The sequence below is a fragment of the Callorhinchus milii genome, unplaced genomic scaffold (assembly GCF_018977255.1).
Source record: "Callorhinchus milii isolate IMCB2004 unplaced genomic scaffold, IMCB_Cmil_1.0 Scaffold23, whole genome shotgun sequence".
Taxonomy (NCBI): Eukaryota; Metazoa; Chordata; class Chondrichthyes; order Chimaeriformes; family Callorhinchidae; genus Callorhinchus; species Callorhinchus milii.
Genome location: NW_024704764.1, coordinates 1,624,183 through 1,643,024, shown reverse-complemented (window position 1 = coordinate 1,643,024; position 18,842 = coordinate 1,624,183). Strand labels below are relative to the sequence as shown.

General features: G+C 41.4%; 1 protein-coding gene across 1 annotated transcript in view; it reads left to right on the top strand.

Moving 5' to 3' along the window:
* npepps (aminopeptidase puromycin sensitive) overlaps nt 1–18,842 on the top strand; it is a 92,976-nt gene that overhangs the window by 33,550 nt on the left and 40,584 nt on the right. Inside the window, exons 3-9 of the mRNA XM_042343162.1 lie at nt 1,389–1,466; nt 3,387–3,508; nt 4,826–4,933; nt 9,792–9,992; nt 11,424–11,520; nt 12,264–12,297; nt 14,112–14,226. Of these exons, the coding sequence (XP_042199096.1) occupies nt 1,389–1,466; nt 3,387–3,508; nt 4,826–4,933; nt 9,792–9,992; nt 11,424–11,520; nt 12,264–12,297; nt 14,112–14,226 (755 nt within the window). The remainder of the gene's footprint in view (nt 1–1,388; nt 1,467–3,386; nt 3,509–4,825; nt 4,934–9,791; nt 9,993–11,423; nt 11,521–12,263; nt 12,298–14,111; nt 14,227–18,842) is intronic.

Genomic DNA, 18,842 nt, shown 5'->3' with positions numbered 1-18,842 from the left:
TCATGGCTGTTTGAGGGACATTGCTGTGTGTAAATTGGCTGCTATGTTTGCCCACAAAACAATCACTGCACTTTACAGTATAATCCTGTGAAGCATTTTGGAACATCGTCTTGACATGAAAGGCACTATACTAAATGTGAGTTATTATTATTAGACGATAGCTGGCTCCTTAATTGGAGAACTGAGTTGGAGTTCTGCAGGTGGAGAAAAGAGGGGAAAATACAATCAGTGATTTAAAGCGTTCAATACTGACCCCAATATTAAGGAATTCTACTTCCTGCAGTTCCCTCGCTAGATTTCCGAACGACAGTAACTAGTTGCAGGCATTCCTATGCTATTCTCCTATTGCCTTATTACTGTGAAAACTACAATTAGTTGTAGAATTGTGATGCTACTCATATAATAAACAGATAAGATTAAAATTTCTGGCCTGGGATGGAAACATTGATGAAGCCACTCTTGATCTTTCGTTTGTGAATTTTGCTCAGCTGTTAATCCCATGAATTGCAGCTATCTTCCTAAACCACCTTTTTGACATAACCCTATTATTGCCCTGGAGTGCAGCACACGGTGCTGTGGCTAAGTACTTTATTTCTGTCCTGGAATCATGTGGAACCAGCGAAGCGGAGAGCAGGCTACTTAATGATGGTAGATCTAAACAAGCTTGACATTGACTGAAGGTGAAACTGCTCCAATATGTTGGATGGTGTTCTTGATCTCTGTTATCAAAAATAGATGAATTGAGGCTTGGTATTTCCTTAAGTGATGTAGGCAACATTTGGGGTTACTTGGAGCCAAGTTTCTGAATGCAGTCAGTATACTTTATAGTGTGAAGCGCTTCGAGAAGTCTCAATAATGTGATAAGGCACTATATTAAATGCAAGGATTTTACAACAATAACAAATTAAATTGGTATAGTGCCTTTCACTTCGGGAGGACGTCCCAAGGCCCTGGAAATCAACAAATGGCACATCATTCCTTTCTCCCCCAACTTTGAGGTGATAAGCATGTGCTACTATTTATAGCCTGTAACCAGATAAAATTGGTCATTTATTCCTTGTCTGTTGTGGGACATTAATGTGTGTAAATGGCTGGCGTGTTTGCCTATGAATACAAGTCACTACACCTCTAAAGGAATGACGCACGTTGCTTGGGGTTACAGGCAGGTGGCAGTCATTGTTTTCCCCTTCCTGTTAGAAACATCACGTTTCCCTACAAATAGGGCAGCTTGCTCAAAAGGAGAGTAAAATTGTGCGCTTTAAAAAGGGAATTAAGTGGCTTGGTATTGCTGGAATTTATTCTTACTGTACCTCCCCCCCCCCCCCCATATCAAAACAAAACAGAATGCAATGAATTCATTTTAAAATGTTGGGTCTATTTTTTTCCAGAAATAAATGCGACTGGATTCAATTATCAAAACGAAGATGAGAAGGTGACTCTGTCATTTCCCAGTGCTCTCCAAAAAGGTAATTTCAGAAAGATGGAGGTTATTTCTATTGCTAAAGAGCAAAAAGTGAATCTTAGTAGCACATGCAGTTTCTAGATCCTTTGTGTGCACTGTTTATACATTGGGACTGCGTCCAGCATAATACAACAGGCATTTATCTGGGTGAGCAAGGGAGAGAAATCAGGCAAAGCCGCACTGACAAAATATTGCTGTCGTTGACCTATCCATCACTTGTCTGAATGCAATGAACAATGAGCTGCTTGTAAATGTTCTCATTACATTCTACTGTGGCTTTCAGAGGGTGAAAAATCTTCAAAACAGGATTGCATAATGGAATATTCACAGCCATGAGGCTGCTTAACATACGATTCACAAATGTTCTGGTTTATTAATTGTTGAAACGTTGGTGAGTTTTGCAATGATGTGTGAAAATGTAATGCCTGCCTGCCCACCACAACGGGAATGATTAAACACCCAAAGCTGAAAATTTTTGTCATAAGTCAAGAATGAGGTGCAGTGTGCCCTCAGAATAGTTTCTTTTACAAACATTTTTAATCCCGAGAACTTTATTAGACTACCCTTTCAGTTTCCAAACAGTTTTTTTTATATAGAAAGAAGTATTTTCTACTAATGAACTTTCTACTTTTTATTCTCTAAAAAGCTACTTTGTTTAACGTTTCATTGCATTTGGGAGCTGCATTGGCAGAGCCCTTGTTTGCAGACACCATGTTAACCCTTTTAATTGAGGAATGTGGCTTGTTTCAAGGAAGCCTTAAAAGGTGGGAGGTGAAATCTTGAAGCCATTCAGCAACTTATGCACTCAGTGTTGCTGAAGGCATGACGCAGAAATTTGCCACTTATTCTACAGATGCATTTGATTTTCCTGCATTGAAAGTGCAAACCTGATAGCAATCACTTCCATCAGTAGAGTAGGGCAGAGCAGAACTCTTGCTGTGCATTTGGCATTGCTGTACGCGACCCAGGAGTGATTGCTACTGAAGTGAAAAAGTATTTCCTGGCAATTAGTATTTTGACACAAATCACCAATTGATTTGCCTAAGAATGTAGTTAACAATTATACAAATAATAATGCCCTTTTGAGAAATATTGCTGTCCAGTTTCTTAACCCTTTGGTGTCATTGCCTAACAACAACGATTTGCATGTATATAGCGCCCCTCACGTAGGGCAGTGTCCCAGAGCAAAGAAGATACTGGTGACCTGCTTCCCTATTTTGTTTGTTCTGTAGTTGATGTCAACCTTTTGGGGAAAGTGTCTCATTTCTCCTCCTCTCTCCCCTGGAGCAAGAATTCTTAATCCTGAAGCCACAGTCTTAATGTGTAGCGTGGTCCTAGCTGGACAAGAAGAAGGAAGCTTGCCAGACAGTGCTCTCAATGTGGTTTTAGCTGGTAAAACTCCCAGCAGTTACCCCAGGGCACACTCTGGGGTCCCCGAACCTCAACTTGTGCCAATGTGCCCCTAAAACTCTCTGGAATTGAGTAAGCGGTGTGCATTCCACCCAGGAGAGAGTGTGCATTTCATACCATACTCAAGGAAGTTTCCATGTGTGGGTGGCATGCATAGGAAACGCAGGCGGTATTCTGTCTGGTTTGGATCCTCTTAGCGCCTTGGGACGTCCTCCCGACGTGAAAGGCGCTCAATAAATGGAATCTTGTTGTTGTTGTTGTTTAGCATAGTGATGGTTTCTACGTGTACCAGACACCTGGCTGACCAAAAAAAGACACACACCTCCCCCTTCACAAAAACAATACAAATTTACCTTTTGGACCAAGGGGACTTCCCAAGGCGCTTGGCAATTCGGGATGGGGGTGGGGGAGAGAAATTGCTGGTGTAAGTGGTTCATTGCATCTCATACTTTATCCTGCATTACAACTGACTTGCCTCCTACTTGTAAGTTAATCATAGTATGTATTGTAACAGGTCATGGTACTCTGAAGATTGATTTTGTGGGAGAGCTCAATGACAAAATGAAGGGATTCTACAGAAGCAAGTATACAACATTGTTGGGAGAAGTACGCTATGCTGCCGTGTCTCAGTTTGAGGTTAGTAAATGGAACTCCCATGAAATAAAATTCTGTCTTAACAAGCAGCTTTCTGAGTGACCTCAGATAAGATTTTCACAGAGAGGCTTACAGAGATGAAGGTACTTTCATTAGAAAAAGCAAGATAAGGGATTGGCATGATCCAGTCCTGAGGTGGACTCTGTCTTGGACCACAATTGCAGAATTTGAGAGTGTAGTTTTCAAATTTAAAACAAAACTTGAGGCCAACTAAGATTAGAAGAGTTTTTGTGGAATAGATTCCCAGCAAAACCAGTTGATGCTTCAATTAATGGCTTGAAACAACTCCTATTAGTATCTGCTTCAACAGTTTTGTGGGGGGTATAGGTATAGACACAGACTGAATGTAACTTCTTCTCTGGTTGGGTATTTTGGAGAGGATTGAGCCAACTTTGATCCGTACTCAACCTCACCTGAGCCACTTGATGTCAGAGCAAGGAAAGTGCTGCATACACAATAAAAAAAATTATATCGTACCTCTCCTGTCAGAAGGACATTCCAACGTACTTAACAATCCAGGCTTGGCTCCCTGAGCTGGGAGTGGGAGCTGGGGAAGGAAAAGATGACCAAAAGCTCAGTCAAATGTCTTGAGATGGATCTTGAAAGAGATGAGGGAGTGAGTTGAAGAGACTCTGGGGTGGATCCAAAGAATGAGGGTACATCATAAAGCTTTGTTGGACTACTTACAACAAAGAATACTCTGCAGACTTTAAGAAAAAACATTCTATTCGCTTTAAAACAAGTATAACCGATTTCACAAATAATATTGAAAACTCCAAATTGTAATTTATCCTTTACAGTTTAAACGTGTTTACCTTGTTTAGACAACAACAACTTGCATCTACACAGCATCCTTCACCCGGGGCTGCACCTCGGAGCACTTAGTGGTGGCGGAGCGCGACTCCGGGAAAGGGAGGAGGTGATCGTGAGCACAGTCAAAGAGGAAGGTCTTCATTCGTGATCTAAAAGAGGGGAAGGAGGGGGCAAAGTTGAGGGATCAAGGGAGAGAGTTCTAAAGCTTTGGGGAACAGTGGCTGAAAGCACAGCCGCTGATGGTGGAGCAGAGGACAAGGGACGAGCAGGAGGCCAGAGGTAATGGTGTGGGGAGAAAGCAGGTCGGAAAGGAAGGGACTTGCCAGGACTTGGTCACCTTCTAAGTCTCGGTGGCTTAAAAAGCTATTTTAATAGATACATTTCAAATAATCTGTCGAAGCATCTCACATTTCAATCGGTACAATCTGTAGAACTTGATACGTAGAGTGAAGTCATTGTGCAATGCTTGATATTGTTGCTCTGCAGCCGACAGATGCTCGGAGAGCATTTCCGTGTTGGGACGAACCTGCCATAAAAGCAACGTTTGACATCACCCTGATCGTTCCAAAGGACAGAGTTGCCTTATCAAACATGGTAAGTAGATGTGTGTGTTCTGTTTCCCTTTTGGTGCTATAAAGGGAAGGTTGTGGTCGAAAGGAGGACCTAAGTGATTTTAATATAGAGCAGTAGCATCATTCAATCGGAAAATAAAATGTGAAATATTTTTGTCAATTGAACAAAAAATGACTCGTTTCTTCCTCCATAAATCGAACCTGTAATTGAAGAGGATTTAAAGTAAAATTGCTTGAAATTGCTGGCAAGTTTACCTCCTTTCTGACTTCTCAACATTGTGAGTGCTGGGGAATGGAGCATTTTCCCCAGGGTTAGTATTGAGCACTCCCAGGTTACGTATAATATGCATGGCAGATAGGGCAGAGCAGAGAATGCTCTCCCCTCTAACGACACAACTTTAATCTCAATCTCCAAAGAGTTTACCTGACTATACTGACATTTACCATCTCATTTGGAATGAGTGCTCTAATCTGTGGATGTTTTTTGTGCTATTAGACAACAACTTTGCATTTATATAGCGCCCTTTATGTGGGGTAGAGTCCCAGAATGCTTGACAGTGGAAGAGTCTGACCCCGACACACTTGCTAGGAGCGGAGTTGAGACTGCTGTAGTAATTTAATGTAGACCTCTTAACAACTATATTTAAAAAAAAATCTCATTCAGTCAGACGGAACTAGTTTTGAGCCCATATCTTGAAAATGAATGATTAGCCTACATAGCCCACTGTAATAGCTAACTTCCCCTTCCCCACTCTTTATAAAATGCCTTTTTAGGTGCATGCAGTTAGAGGGGCAGATGAGTTTCTTTGAAGGGTATTAAAATTGATTTGTCAGGTGAATCGGGATTACAGGACGTGTATTCACTCTGGCAAATCTGCTATAGGCCTACCCTAGTACCAGTTGGACAACCCTGCTCAATGATCCAAAGATTAGTACAGTCGTACTTTGCAGTATTTTTAGGTTGGGATTGAGACTCATTGTTTGGCCGGTGTCTGCAGAACTTTACATCTGACCTGTAGCATACCAGACCTTGGAGAGCAATGCTATGCCGAGTGGAAAGAATGATTCATTCCGGTGGCACTTCAGTCACTGAACTTACTTTTCTATGACATTTCCTGGGGTGAAATAAAATAACCTGGGTAAGGCAGAACACCATCAATCTTATTATTTTTCCTCAAAACGGAATCTTTTCCTGAGTAAAAAGATCTCAATTATGATTTACCCGTTTTACTGCTGACTTGTCAACACGGCTTACAACCGATGGGGGAAAATACATACGAGTTTGAGGATCCGTTCAGCAGCATGGTGAAGGACCAATGTGTGCTACCACAGAGTGGCAAGATGCTGGTTCTTTGGCCGCTCCACTCCTCTGATTCTCAGCTATTCTGTTGTAGGGAAGCAGAATTGGAGGGCAGCAGTTAGCAGTCTGCTCTCCAGTAGCTCCCCTAGCCAGCTGGCAAGCTGCACTGGTGGAGGCCGGGGCGCAGGTCGGCTGCAGGTGATGTAAGGCTTGGCAAGACCTGCACTGCACCCTCCCAACAACAAAAAAAGTGTATGTGCTTGTGTTGTATGTATGAATAAACTCTGAGGGCTGGAGTATCGCACAAGGCTGCAACACAATCAAATAACTCGGGTAACATAAACCACTCAAGTTTCACTCTGAATCCTGAGATTGTGTTACAGCCCGCAGCTCACCACAACTAAACTGTTGTTTTAAATAACATAGAGTCTAAGTTATTGTAGTTACGAGTGGTTATGGTGCTGCGGAGTCCACCGTTGCCCACCAGGACGGTCTTTTTGAAGATGATGGTTGTTACGTGACAGGATGATTGGGTACAACAACAGTTGTGACACAAATCTTCAGGTATGTTAAGTCATGTGATGAGAAGTGCCATTGATGCAGGAATATATTTGGTGGTGTGATGTTAGGAATCTTTGTAGCTGCTATAGAGCCAGAGCTCTCCTGAGTTGTTGCTGAGGTACATTAGGTATATTGTAACATGCTATAGGCATCAGTGCATATCATCTGAGAGGCTTGAAAAGGTGTAAGTATATCTGCTGTCACAATTGGCGGTGGACTCTTTCAGTGCAGTAAGACCGTCAGGCGGCTGTTACTAATAATAGTGTACGGTACGAGGCTGCAATTTGCTGCTTGCCGCTTGCATCGTAGTGATTGACAAACTGGCATCATGAGATTTTGAAACAAGTAATGCTGTGCGCCGTCACAGGTCAACATGAGGCTTTAGTGCAGCTGGTCTGCAGGAGGTGCTGGATTCCGTAATGAACAGGAAGTGTGTGTTCATTTAGGAATGTCAGTACTTGGAGAAGCCTGACTTGGACCCTTTGCCTTTGGCCAATCTCTTGAGTTTTTGTCAGATTTCTTAAAAAAATTGCAGTCTCATTTTCGGTAACTGTCTCTGGCAAACTGGTGGAAACATTAAACATTATTCACCCATATCACCTTCCACACGCTCCCTTCCCTCTTTGTTCTGCAATCCCAGGCACTACGCAGATTGGTTGTTGGTGATCCCCTCATTTCAGACCTGCACCACCAATCTAGCTCTGCCTCTATCAAAATCCTCCTAATGGACAGTTTGTCAATCGCTGTGGATCCAGGCACTGAAATGGTAAATTCCACTGTTAATTACAGCCAGTTTACAACTGTTCAAACCCACTGGATGATCTACACCCCTGCTTATAGCAAGTTGACTGCAATAGACTTAAATGTGTCTCGTGACGCCTATAAATAACTTGGGAATGGCACCCTTTCCTCCACCAGTGAAAATTTTTTTCAGGTGTACTTCCTTTCGGAGATTCCCGGCACCATACGCCTTTTTTCCCCCCCCATTCCCGGAAATTCCCAGATCTCTGCCAGACCCGCTCTATAGCCAGCTGCTAATATGCAGTAATATTTCTAACTCGATTTGAAAATAAATTGGATAAAATTCTTAACGAGCCCATTTTTCAAAATTCCATGAGATTTGCACACTGCATCACACCGATGCCCTCCCCAAAATTGCACATACCAAAATCCTAGTGAGAACCCAGCCTTCAGACAAGTACTTGAGTTTTATGTACCCAAATGCCTACCTTATCAGCCCAAATTATTGACTTGACGCTATTCTGTTTTTCCTTTTTCCCAATTAATTATCTCCCAGGGTTCAAATGAGGCCTCTTGTTACAGCACCATCTAATGGTATGTACACTGCAGTCATTTAAAAGCATCACCAAGTGGGGTCAGTTCCTATGACAAACATTTTCTATTCTTTTAAAGCTAGCTATTTATTGCAGGATGAAACTATTGATGATTTAGGCCTGTTACTTATGCTCTGGAGGCTGGGGAGAGCCCCACCTATTAATACAGTCTTTCTCACTGTGAGAGAAGAGAGATGAAATCTGGAATATTGGAGAGCTGGGGGAAAGCACACAGGCCTAGAATGGTTGGAGTGGAATGGGGAATGGAAGCAGATGCGTGGAACAGGCCAGACGGGGAGCAAAACTACGGTACCTATCTTGGAAGAGCTATCCATATGCCTAAAAAAGCTATCTGAGATCCAGGGTATTCAGGCATCAGCTATAGTGAAGCTCTTTGTAGCTGTGCATTTCAATATCTTCGACAGCCCTGCTGAAAATCTTTTAAATCTTACGTGTAATAACTAGTAATTTGCAACAAGGTACCACCAGCGTCCTTTCACCTTTTGAGCTGTGAAATACGAGTTCTGACGACAACTCAAGCAGGAAAAAGGAGACAATGCAACTTATTACAAAATAAAAGGAAAATTCTGTATGAATTTTCTGCAAGTTCCTTAGTCACCCGATGAACATAGGTGTTGTGGAAGGTCTTTGACAATACAGCAATCTCATTCATTGTGTGAGGATTGAATGTTCTTTGTAGTTTATAGAAACACCGATCCTATAATCCTATGATTGCCTGCAAAGCTTCTCTGAAGCTATAATATACAATAGTTTTAAACCATTCCACAGAGGATTTCTTTATTCCATGTCTTTGGAAATAAAGCAAGCGTTATCGCTTTACTTCATTTGAAATCTTCTCGGGAAGAACAGCGCAGTGTATTCTGCTCCATCTTGAGCTCTCTGGGATCCAGGGTGTGTAGGCAACAGCTAAAGTGAAGTGCATGTCATCTGAGTTAACTCAATTTGTTAATTCAACGCCCTTCATAGATTTCTCAGATTTTTCCAGAAGTGCCCATTCCTCATCAGATCACGGCCTTGAGAGATGATGACAGTCCCATTTAGATTTTTGCCAAACTTTACAAAAGAATTGTGAATCTCCTTCTTGAAACCTGTCGTGTTCATGCATATCCTCGAGTGCTATGGTGGGGAGTAAGGGACTGAGACCCGAAGAGAATGGCGAAAATTTGTGACAGGTGGGGGCAGGGAGAGAGAGAAAGATGGAGGAAATGCTAAATAATTTGGTGGGAAATTTCTGTGTGATGTATATTTGTTACCGTGTCTAAGTAAGGCGAGATTGCACTGTGTCAGAAAAGGCTCAACAGTCATGCAAAGCCTAACGTAAAGCCAGTGCTAGTGTCAGACTTGTAAATTCAGCCTCTTTTAGTTTGCAGTGGCATTTTCTTATCGATATTCACTCTCCTCTCCTTGTGTCAAATCAGAAGTCTTGAATGATTTCCATCACCAACACTAACCCGTCTCGTGGTACAGGAGTTTTTTGTTAGTGTTGCTCACGTTTCTAGTTCATTTGATACAGATTTTTTTTCTGCAGCCCTCCCTCCGCATGTTAATCCATATAACAAATTATCTCTAGTGAATAGGCTTTGGTTTGTTTAGCAGGTGGAACATATGAAGTATGAATTCCTAAGTGCAAATTTCTAACCCTTTCTCTGCCTTCAATGTTACAGAATGTGACTGAGCGTAAGCCAAATCCTGACGATGAAAACATGGTTGAAGTCCAGTTTGCCAAAACGCCGATAATGTCTACCTACTTAGTGGCATTTGTTGTGGGTGAATATGACTTTGTGGAATCCAGGTCATCTGATGGCATTCTAATCCGTGTCTACACACCTGCTGGGAAATCGGAACAAGGAAAATTTGCTTTAGAGGTTGTTTTTGTTTTTGTATCCTTTCATATAGTATATCCATGAAACAAAATGGAAGGCTGCAAGGTTTGCCCTTCCTTGTCTTTCCTGACTAAAACTTAGTAACACTGGATGTCTTTTTTTTTTAACCAAGCTGGGTGTATATCTGAGCTGAGGGCTGGAGTCGAGGGATAGACGGCAAGGGGGGTGGTGTGGGGGTGGTGTTGGGAAGATGACCAAAGGTGCAGTCGAAGAGGAAGGTTTTTGAGATGGGCCTTGAATGAGGCAAGAGAGGGGGTGAAGGGAAGGGGCTCTGGGATGGAGTTCCAGAGGGTGGGAGCAGAAAGGTTAAAGGCCCGACTTCTGACGAAGGAACAGGCAGGATGGGGGACGTGGAGCAGGCCACCAGTGCCTGCTGAGCAGACAGATTGCTAGGATTTTAGGAGTTCACTGAGGTAGGGCGATTCAAGACTAGATTCTTAATGTGAGAGACGTTACATTAAAGGGATTATTATTTATTATCTGTGAGCATATGATTTGATGACTACAGACAGCTGCACAGCAGCAGATTTTCCAGCCTGCCCCCTCCGCTGTAGAGAGTAACGGTAGCCGTGAAAAGAAGAAAAAAAAAACAATTCCATGCAAAGGTTTTAAATGAATGAAAGCAAATAAATTTTCTTTTAAAGTCCATCATTCAAAACGAGTAAACCTCACAGCAGATGGAAGAATTGTACTGTAAATAGAAATACAATACATTGTAAAAGGCCTAGAGTAAGATTGCATGTCATGCTTCAAGTAAGTGATGAGAATGCGAAACACATTTTACTTTTTTTTTAAGAAAAAAAATACTGAAACGCAATCCGCTACCAAAGTATTCGGAACCATGTGCTAACAGTGTTATGGAAAAATCAAGCTTGTAACGCTACTGTTTCTCTCTATATCAGCAGTGACATTACCCATCCTTCCTGCTGTAACTGCTGCCTCATAAGGGCCAGGGTTTCAGGTAAAAAAAGGCTCTCTGGGACAAATGGTATTTAGAGTATCAGATTCAAAATATTCTTCCTAATAGATATACGGGAGGATTTTTCAACCAAGATTTTTAAATGCTTTGTTTCATTTTTTTTAAATGACAGATTCTTAAGACGCGAAGTAAGATTTTTCCCTGCAGGCCCATCAGGAAGAAAGAATGTCACTGGCCACGTGTAAAAGCTTGACTTTTTTTTAAGAGAGGAGAAAAAAAGTTTTTCTTTCACATTTTAATTTATAGCATAATTTGAAACGCTTGCATTCCATTTCTTTTAGCAAGACCTTAAAAGAGATCACAGCAGTGCACTCCCCACCCCCCCCCCAACACCAGTCTGTGTGTGGAATGAGCCAAAATATTTTACAAATGTGTCTATAAATTCTTTGATGTGTTCACTAATAATGGAAGCCATCCTGTTTTTCCCTCATTAGGTTGCTGTCAAGACTCTACCTTTTTATAAAGACTACTTTGATGTTCCTTATCCTCTTCCAAAAATTGACCTCATAGCAATTGCGGACTTTGCAGCAGGTTGGTACCTCCAAGATGACATTTTAACTCATTCTAATAGTTGTACGGACATTTTTTATTATCATAAAATTAATAAACTTGTTCAATGATCTATTAAATAACTAATTTATGGAGCAGTCCACATGTTTTACCTTGTGTGTCTTTCCAAACTCTAATCCATGCTTTAGATGGGATGAAAGCCACTCTGATACTGAGTGGTAGCTGAAATTAGCATAGCTGGACCATTTCTTACTTTACTTCTCAGATGCGGCCTGCAGGCCGGGGGTAATAATCCCTTCAAAAAAATAATAATAATAATTTGGTCATTCAATCCACGACTGTTTGTAGGACACTGTTGTGCGCAATTGGCTGCTACATTTTGTCCACAAAACATACAATCGATTCACTTTACAGTATATTCTGTGAAGGGCATTGAGACTCTCGAAGATGTGATGAAGCACTATATCAAATGATGCAAGGATCATTATTATTTCTCTACTCCCTTCCTACCCCCCCCCCCCCCCCCCCCCCCCACCTCTCTCTCTCTCTTCCTCTCCCTTACTCCTTTGTACAGGAAATGCCTAGTTTCCATTTGGGCTTTTATCTCAGTAGCTTGGCTGAGTTTTTCTTTTCAAAGGTTCATGGACATGAATTCTACATTTCGTTTTGAGGTTCTGCACGACACTATGCCCGCGTTGAGGCTTGAGATGTACAATGCATTGTTCGAGCTACCAAAAGTAATGTATTAATATTATTCCTCACAGGTGCCATGGAAAATTGGGGCCTTGTAACGTACAGGTATTGTGTACATTTTCTTCACGATTGTGTATAATGGTGAAACACTTGTTTCAGCATGTGATTGAGGAATATTTGGTTTGATGTAAAAATAATTTTAAAACCTGCTCGCAAAAAAATGTTAGATGTAAAGCAGCTCAGAGGAACGGTCCCATGACAGCCCAAAGCTTGTCAAAACGTCAGGTGCCATTCTTTTGCATTCTAAATTTGGAAGATTCCCCTCCTCCACTTTCTCGCATTAATCCTCTGCTTAAGGTGGCGATTTACGATAGAATTTTGCCCACAGAATAAATAGTCAATTTACTTTACAGTATATTCTGAGAAGCGCTTTAAGGCATCTCAAAGATGTGATACGGCACTATATCAAATTCAAGGATTATTATGTACATACTAGCCTTTTGGACAGGTTCCTGGAGGGTGACCAGTGCCTGAGTTACCAAAACCTCAGTTGGGGAGGAAAAAGAAAAGTGAATCTCTTCAAGAGGGGAAGAGAATTCAAAAACTGAGATATTTTGTATTGAACCTGGCCTGGAATACACAGCAGGTAAATTAACTGCTGAAAGGAGTATTTCATACAGTCACCTCATTCTGCATCTGCAGTAAATCCAGTGAAGCACTTTGAGATGTCCCCCAAGACAAAGGGAATTGCAGGGATTATAATAATATTAATAGTAGGCTCTATATTTGAACTGATGCTGGTCTCACATATTGAAACAAACAACATAAATAATAATTTGGTCACTCAATCCACCACTGTCTGTGGGACTTTCCTGGGTGCAATTGGCTGCCGCGTTTTGCCACAAAATATACAGTCAGTGCACTTTACAGTATATACTGTGATGTGGTTTGAGACGTCTCGAAGATGTGATAAGGCGCTGTATCAAATGCAAGGATTATTATCATTATCCTGTCCCACGCTGCAATAATGGAGATATTGATAGTAATTAATTCTGTATGAAAACAGAAGTCTCTGGGTACACTCAGCAGGTCAGGCAGCATCTACGGAGAAAGGAACGCTTTGGGTGGACAACCCTTTGTCAGAATTGGGGCATGTTGGGAGCGAGAGGCCTTTAAGGGCTAACAGAGAGGGGGAGGCCGGGCAAGGAAGACAAAGGAGAAAATGGGGGTAGAGGACAGGGGATTATGGGTTAGAGGGGCATTAATGATGTAAAACAAATGGGGGAATTGCAACAAAAGAGGGGAATAGAGGTGTTAATAATGCAAAACAATGCAAAACAAAGCCTCTCCCTCCCAACATGCCCCAGTTCTGACGAAGGGTCGTGGACCCGAAACGTTGACTCACTTTCCTTTCTCCATAGATGCTGCCTGACCGGCTGAGTGTTCCCAGCCACTTCCGTTTTTGTTTCAGATTTCCAGCATCTGCAGCATTTTGCATTTTATTAATTCTATATGGATTAGTCTACCAACCCAGCGAAAAGCTTTGGGAACCTGACATCCAAAGTTGCCTGGTTCTTCCAAGCATACTACACTTACGTCACATCCCAAATTAGTCATACTGTATCTCACAATATTATTTTCTAAAACAAATCTATCCAACTTGCATTTGAATGAATCAACATTTTCTGCTTCCACCATCTCCCTAGGGAGCCTGTTCCACAGATTTACCGCTTACTCACTGAAATAGTGTTTCCGCAGATTGGTTTTGAATCCACCCCCCATTTCAATCGCAAACCGTGTTCTTTGATTCTTCTATTCTGGACAAGATGAAACTGCTTTTCATTTGATTGCTTGCCTTTAATGTGTGCCATTATTTACTAAAAATTTATTTCTTAATTTGTACTTTCTTTTTCCTTCAGAGAAACTGCTCTCTTGATCGATCCCCAAAACTCCTGCGCATCATCCAAGCAGTGGGTGGCTTTGGTCGTCGGCCATGAACTTGCTCATCAGTGGTTCGGAAATCTCGTCACCATGGTAATGTCCCATTTGTGGGGAGCACTTTTGTCAAAATGAACACTTTCGCTTTGCCCTGTTCAAATGTTTGGCAAACTTTTTTTAATCGTAGATTATCTGAACCTTTTAAATGCAATGAAGGAATACACTGTTACTTTATGTTTTCAAGATAACAGTTAATTAGCTATAGTGGAATGGCTCCCTGTAGGTTTTAATGGTGTGTGGAATATTTGGTTGCAAAATGCACTCATGAAATTGAGCAGATGTATGCAGTAGCCTGATAATTACGTGCTGTCTCAGAGATTATGTTTCTACACTTCTTACAAAATGTGATCCTTTTCTTTACCTTTAATTCGAAACTGAAACAGCTCTCCCCACCCCCACCCGCTTCACAGATTATATAATGAGCTTTCATGTTTTTACTTGTTGGTCGATTTATATCTGGGCTGTCTGTGAGGCTCATGGACACAATCATTTCTATTATTATTTATTATTATTGTCCTGCAAACTATAACCAACTTGTAATGGCACTGGGTTCACGGGTTTCCTTTGAAATTGGAACATCATTTTGTGTGGTTTATGTGCATGCATACCCGTGATGGGGGAAGACTTCATGTTCAAGAAAGTTGGATGCCATTGTCTATTGCGATTGTGACCTCGTGTTTGTTATATATTTGATGTGATTTGCTAACCTCATCCTGTGCCAATAGCTAAGTGTACACAACATTGCTGGGCTTTGGATTCTAGTCACTGCTCCTCTTTACACCGGAGCAGTGAGGCACTAAACCACTGCCAAATCATCAGCGTGTTAAGTCCCTGTAACAGAAGCAACCCAGGGACTCTGAACCATCACCTTTACGATCAGATTTTCTAGCCGCATTTATGCAATAGAGCTTTGTTGTGCATTTCTTTGTATAAAGGCATGAATGCTACTTGAATCGTATGTCTTTAGCAGGAAGAACAAGTAAACGTGTTGATTACTAATTGAGTGCTCTGCTGGATTTTTACTTGGTTTCATGTCGCACTTGAGTTGAAAAATGTTCTTGCTACTCCCCATTGTCCTCTGTTGCCTCTGGAAGTGAAACACAGAACCAGTATAGATTTCTGCATCACCACTAACCAACCCGTTAAACATATATGATGGAGTTTCTGGAAATGAACTTTGAGATTGTAACCTAATTGCAGAATTCAGTTGGTTTCCTAAACTCTGCTCATGTGACCTTCTCTTAACTCCTATTCCATTCACTCCTTGGTATAGCTTTTCCAAATGTAATGTGTACCAGATATCAAGTTGAAGTGAACACTGCTATTTTTAGGAATTGATTACTACTGCTATTTTTGGCCCGGTAACAATTCTATCACGACTATTTGTGGGAGCATTTCAGAGCGTTGTGTTGTCTGTGTACTTTAGAGTCTCTGGGCTGAGGATGATCAGAGAGGTTGCATTCTGCAAGTTCACTGTAGATCTGTCAGAAAACCAGTGAAATTCCATGGCCAAGTCGCACTGCATGTTAGCAGCCTTTGCAGATAACTTCTATTCAGTCTCTGGTGGTATTTTCGGCATTTGGTTTTATTCACATAGAGAATAAACAGTAGCAAGGGGTTTTCTTGTCAGCATGCTAAAAGTAGCTAACAATCCTTGCATTTGATATAGCACCTTATCACGTCGTCAAAATGTCAAAGTGCTTCGTAGGATTTTAATATGAAGTGTAATGACCGTGTACTTGTAGGATAATACACTGGGGATGTTTGAATGATCTATTATTTAAGCCCTGATAAGTTGGTGTTGAGTGTGCTGTCTGGTGTTGTTTGTTTTTTTAAAAAAAACTGCAGGTGGATTTTTCTCCTTGCAATAGGCTTTGTGTGTTTTCCATTGATGCTGTTTGTAAATGAATACACACGTGTTGTTGCCTTACAAAGTATCTCCTTATTCCATCCCGATGAAAGTGTTTGGTAAACCTGATATTGCACGGTTATAATAAAGTCTGCTGGCAGAGGGAGGGGCAATGTTCCCTGTGTATATTTTCGATGAGACACGAAACTGAGGTCTAGTCCAACCTGTTCAGATAAACGTTAAAGATTCAACTTGAGTTTCACCCTGTGTCCTGATCAAGAGTGCTCCAGATAAATTGGTCATTCACTTCATGGCTGTTTGTGGGATATTTCTGTGTTAAAATCGATATGTATTGGACTGAGGTATGAATTTTGATCGGCGCTTCATTGAAGATTCTTGTGATAAGTACAGAAAATTCAGCATTTAGCTTTCCACCGTTCCTGCAACAGACTTGTGCATACAAGTCAAAAACACGAATAGATCCCCAGAGTACATTTAATAACATTGAGTGTAATGTTGGAAGGAAGCAAGATTCATTAAAAATTACAAACTTCCTACTTGTAGGTTTATTATTTAATATTGTCCCTTAACAGGCGGACTTTCTTCTTTGTGCACGGAACTTTAAGGAGTGGAAAACGGAAACTATATATATATTTCATTAGAACCAGATGCAGACTCAATTCCCCAACATTTTACTATTTGCTTAAAGGAAATGTATAACACTACATTTTAGTATTAGTGATTCTTCAGAGGTTTTAAAATGAAAAATGATTTTTTTAAAAAGAATAAAGCTAAATTAAATTCTATTTCCCTGAACTTTCATCAGAGGAAGTTCAGTGATGCATTAGTGCATTATATTAGTGTGCTGGCATAAATTCTTCCTCCAATTATCTCAAAGGAATTATTGATGCTGGCCAGAGAAGCTTCTGCAGCTGGAAAAAAATCAGAAGTTGAAAATTAATAATAATAATAACCGTGTAGGCAGCCATTTGCTAGCTATTTGTTTTTGGAAAGCCCATTCAGGTCCATTGTATAGATGTTTAATTTAATACAATAAGCAACAACAAATGACATTTATTAATAATAATAATCCTTGCATTTGATATAGCGCTTTTCACATCTTCTAGACGTCTCAAAGCGCTTCGCAATGCCTTTCTCGTCGGGAGGATGTCCCAAGGCGCTGGACAGTCAGGGATTAGGACTTGAGCAGGGGTTTTGGGATCAGGTGGGGTGGAGGGCAGGGAGGGGAGGGGTAGGGGGGTGGCCAAAGGTGCGGTTGAAGAGGAGGGTATTGAGACGGGCCTTGAAGGAGGCAAGGGAGGGAGCAATGCAAAGGGACTGGGATGGAGTTCCAAAGAGTGGGGGCAGAGAGGCTGGTCTGCTCCATGTCCCCCACCCGACCGCTGATGGCGGGCCAGGTGGGGGACATGGAGCAGACCAGAGCCAGCTGAGCGGTGGGAGCGGAAAGGTTGATATGGCGTTAGTAGGTCAAATATGAAGGAGCAAAGCCATGGAGGACTTTGAAGATGAGGATTTCAAACTCGTGAAATTAAAATAATAATTTGCCAGCTGCTTGTTTTTGGCAGGAAGCTTGAGTCAGTTCAGTCACCCTCCAGCACAGGTGCAAATTCTGGACTGTCCAGCATCTTGGGGTGTCCTTCTGACTTGAAAGGCGCTAGGTAAATTTATTATATGGTTTTAGCTGGTTAAACTCTGCAGTACCTCAACTTACACTCTGGGTTCCCCAAGCTTTGGGTGTCAACCTGAATCAGGAAAGCACGGTGCACCCTTCCAAAGATAGTGTGCGTGGAGTCCTGTAGCTCAGTGGTTAGAGCACTCGCTTTGCAAGTGAGAGACCTGAGTTCAATTCCCGGCAGAGGGCGAAACCTCGGGCAAGTTTCCTTACTCCACACAGAGCCTAATAATAATCCCTCCAAAACCAAAAACAATAATAAATTGGTCATTTTCAATCCACGACTGTTTGTGGGACATTGCTGTGCGCAATTGGCTGCCGCGTTGGCCCACAAACATACAGTCAATTCACTTAACAGTATATTCTGTGAAGCGCTTTGGGACGTCCTCCTGACGTGAAAAGCGCTATATCAAATGCAAGGATTATTATTATATTATTTCTATTCCAGACATTAGGACATTTCAATTTGTAGGTGGCTTACATTATGTGGAATTCTCTCTGGTTTGGATATTCGTAAACATGGTGATGGGTGTTCACATGTATCAGATACTTGGCTGAATTAAAATAAAATTTAACTACTTATACTATTATGGATCATTCCATAATTCCTCACGGAGAAATATTCCAGTTAAAATATTTCCAAATATTAAATTTGGAAGATTTATGAGTTAAAACAAATGTACAAATTGACTTAGATTTAGTCAGTAGATCTTGTTTTCTTCCAGACAGCTGGCAAAATGAAGGGTCATTTTTTCTATTGAGCAATAAGACCCTTTTCCCCCTCATTTGTGGTTGAACTCTCGGGATTAGGGTGAAATTTGCTGCGTGCCTGAAAAAGCTTTGTCATCAACTGTTGCGTGGGGCCTGATGCTTGTTTCTGAATGTTTGAAATTCAAAAGAACTTTTGTAGGGACACCTACATAGTCTTTTCAGTTGGAAAGAAGGAGTGGTGGCCTATTTATCGGCTAAAAGATACTTTTCTCAGCTGACCTACCTCACAGATTCAAAGCTATCTATGGTGAAGAGCTTTCTATGAAGTAGTGCTTTTGTGCTTGAAAGGGTTCAGTAATTGAAATAGGAGCACTGGACTGGAAGTAATGTTCTTCTAAG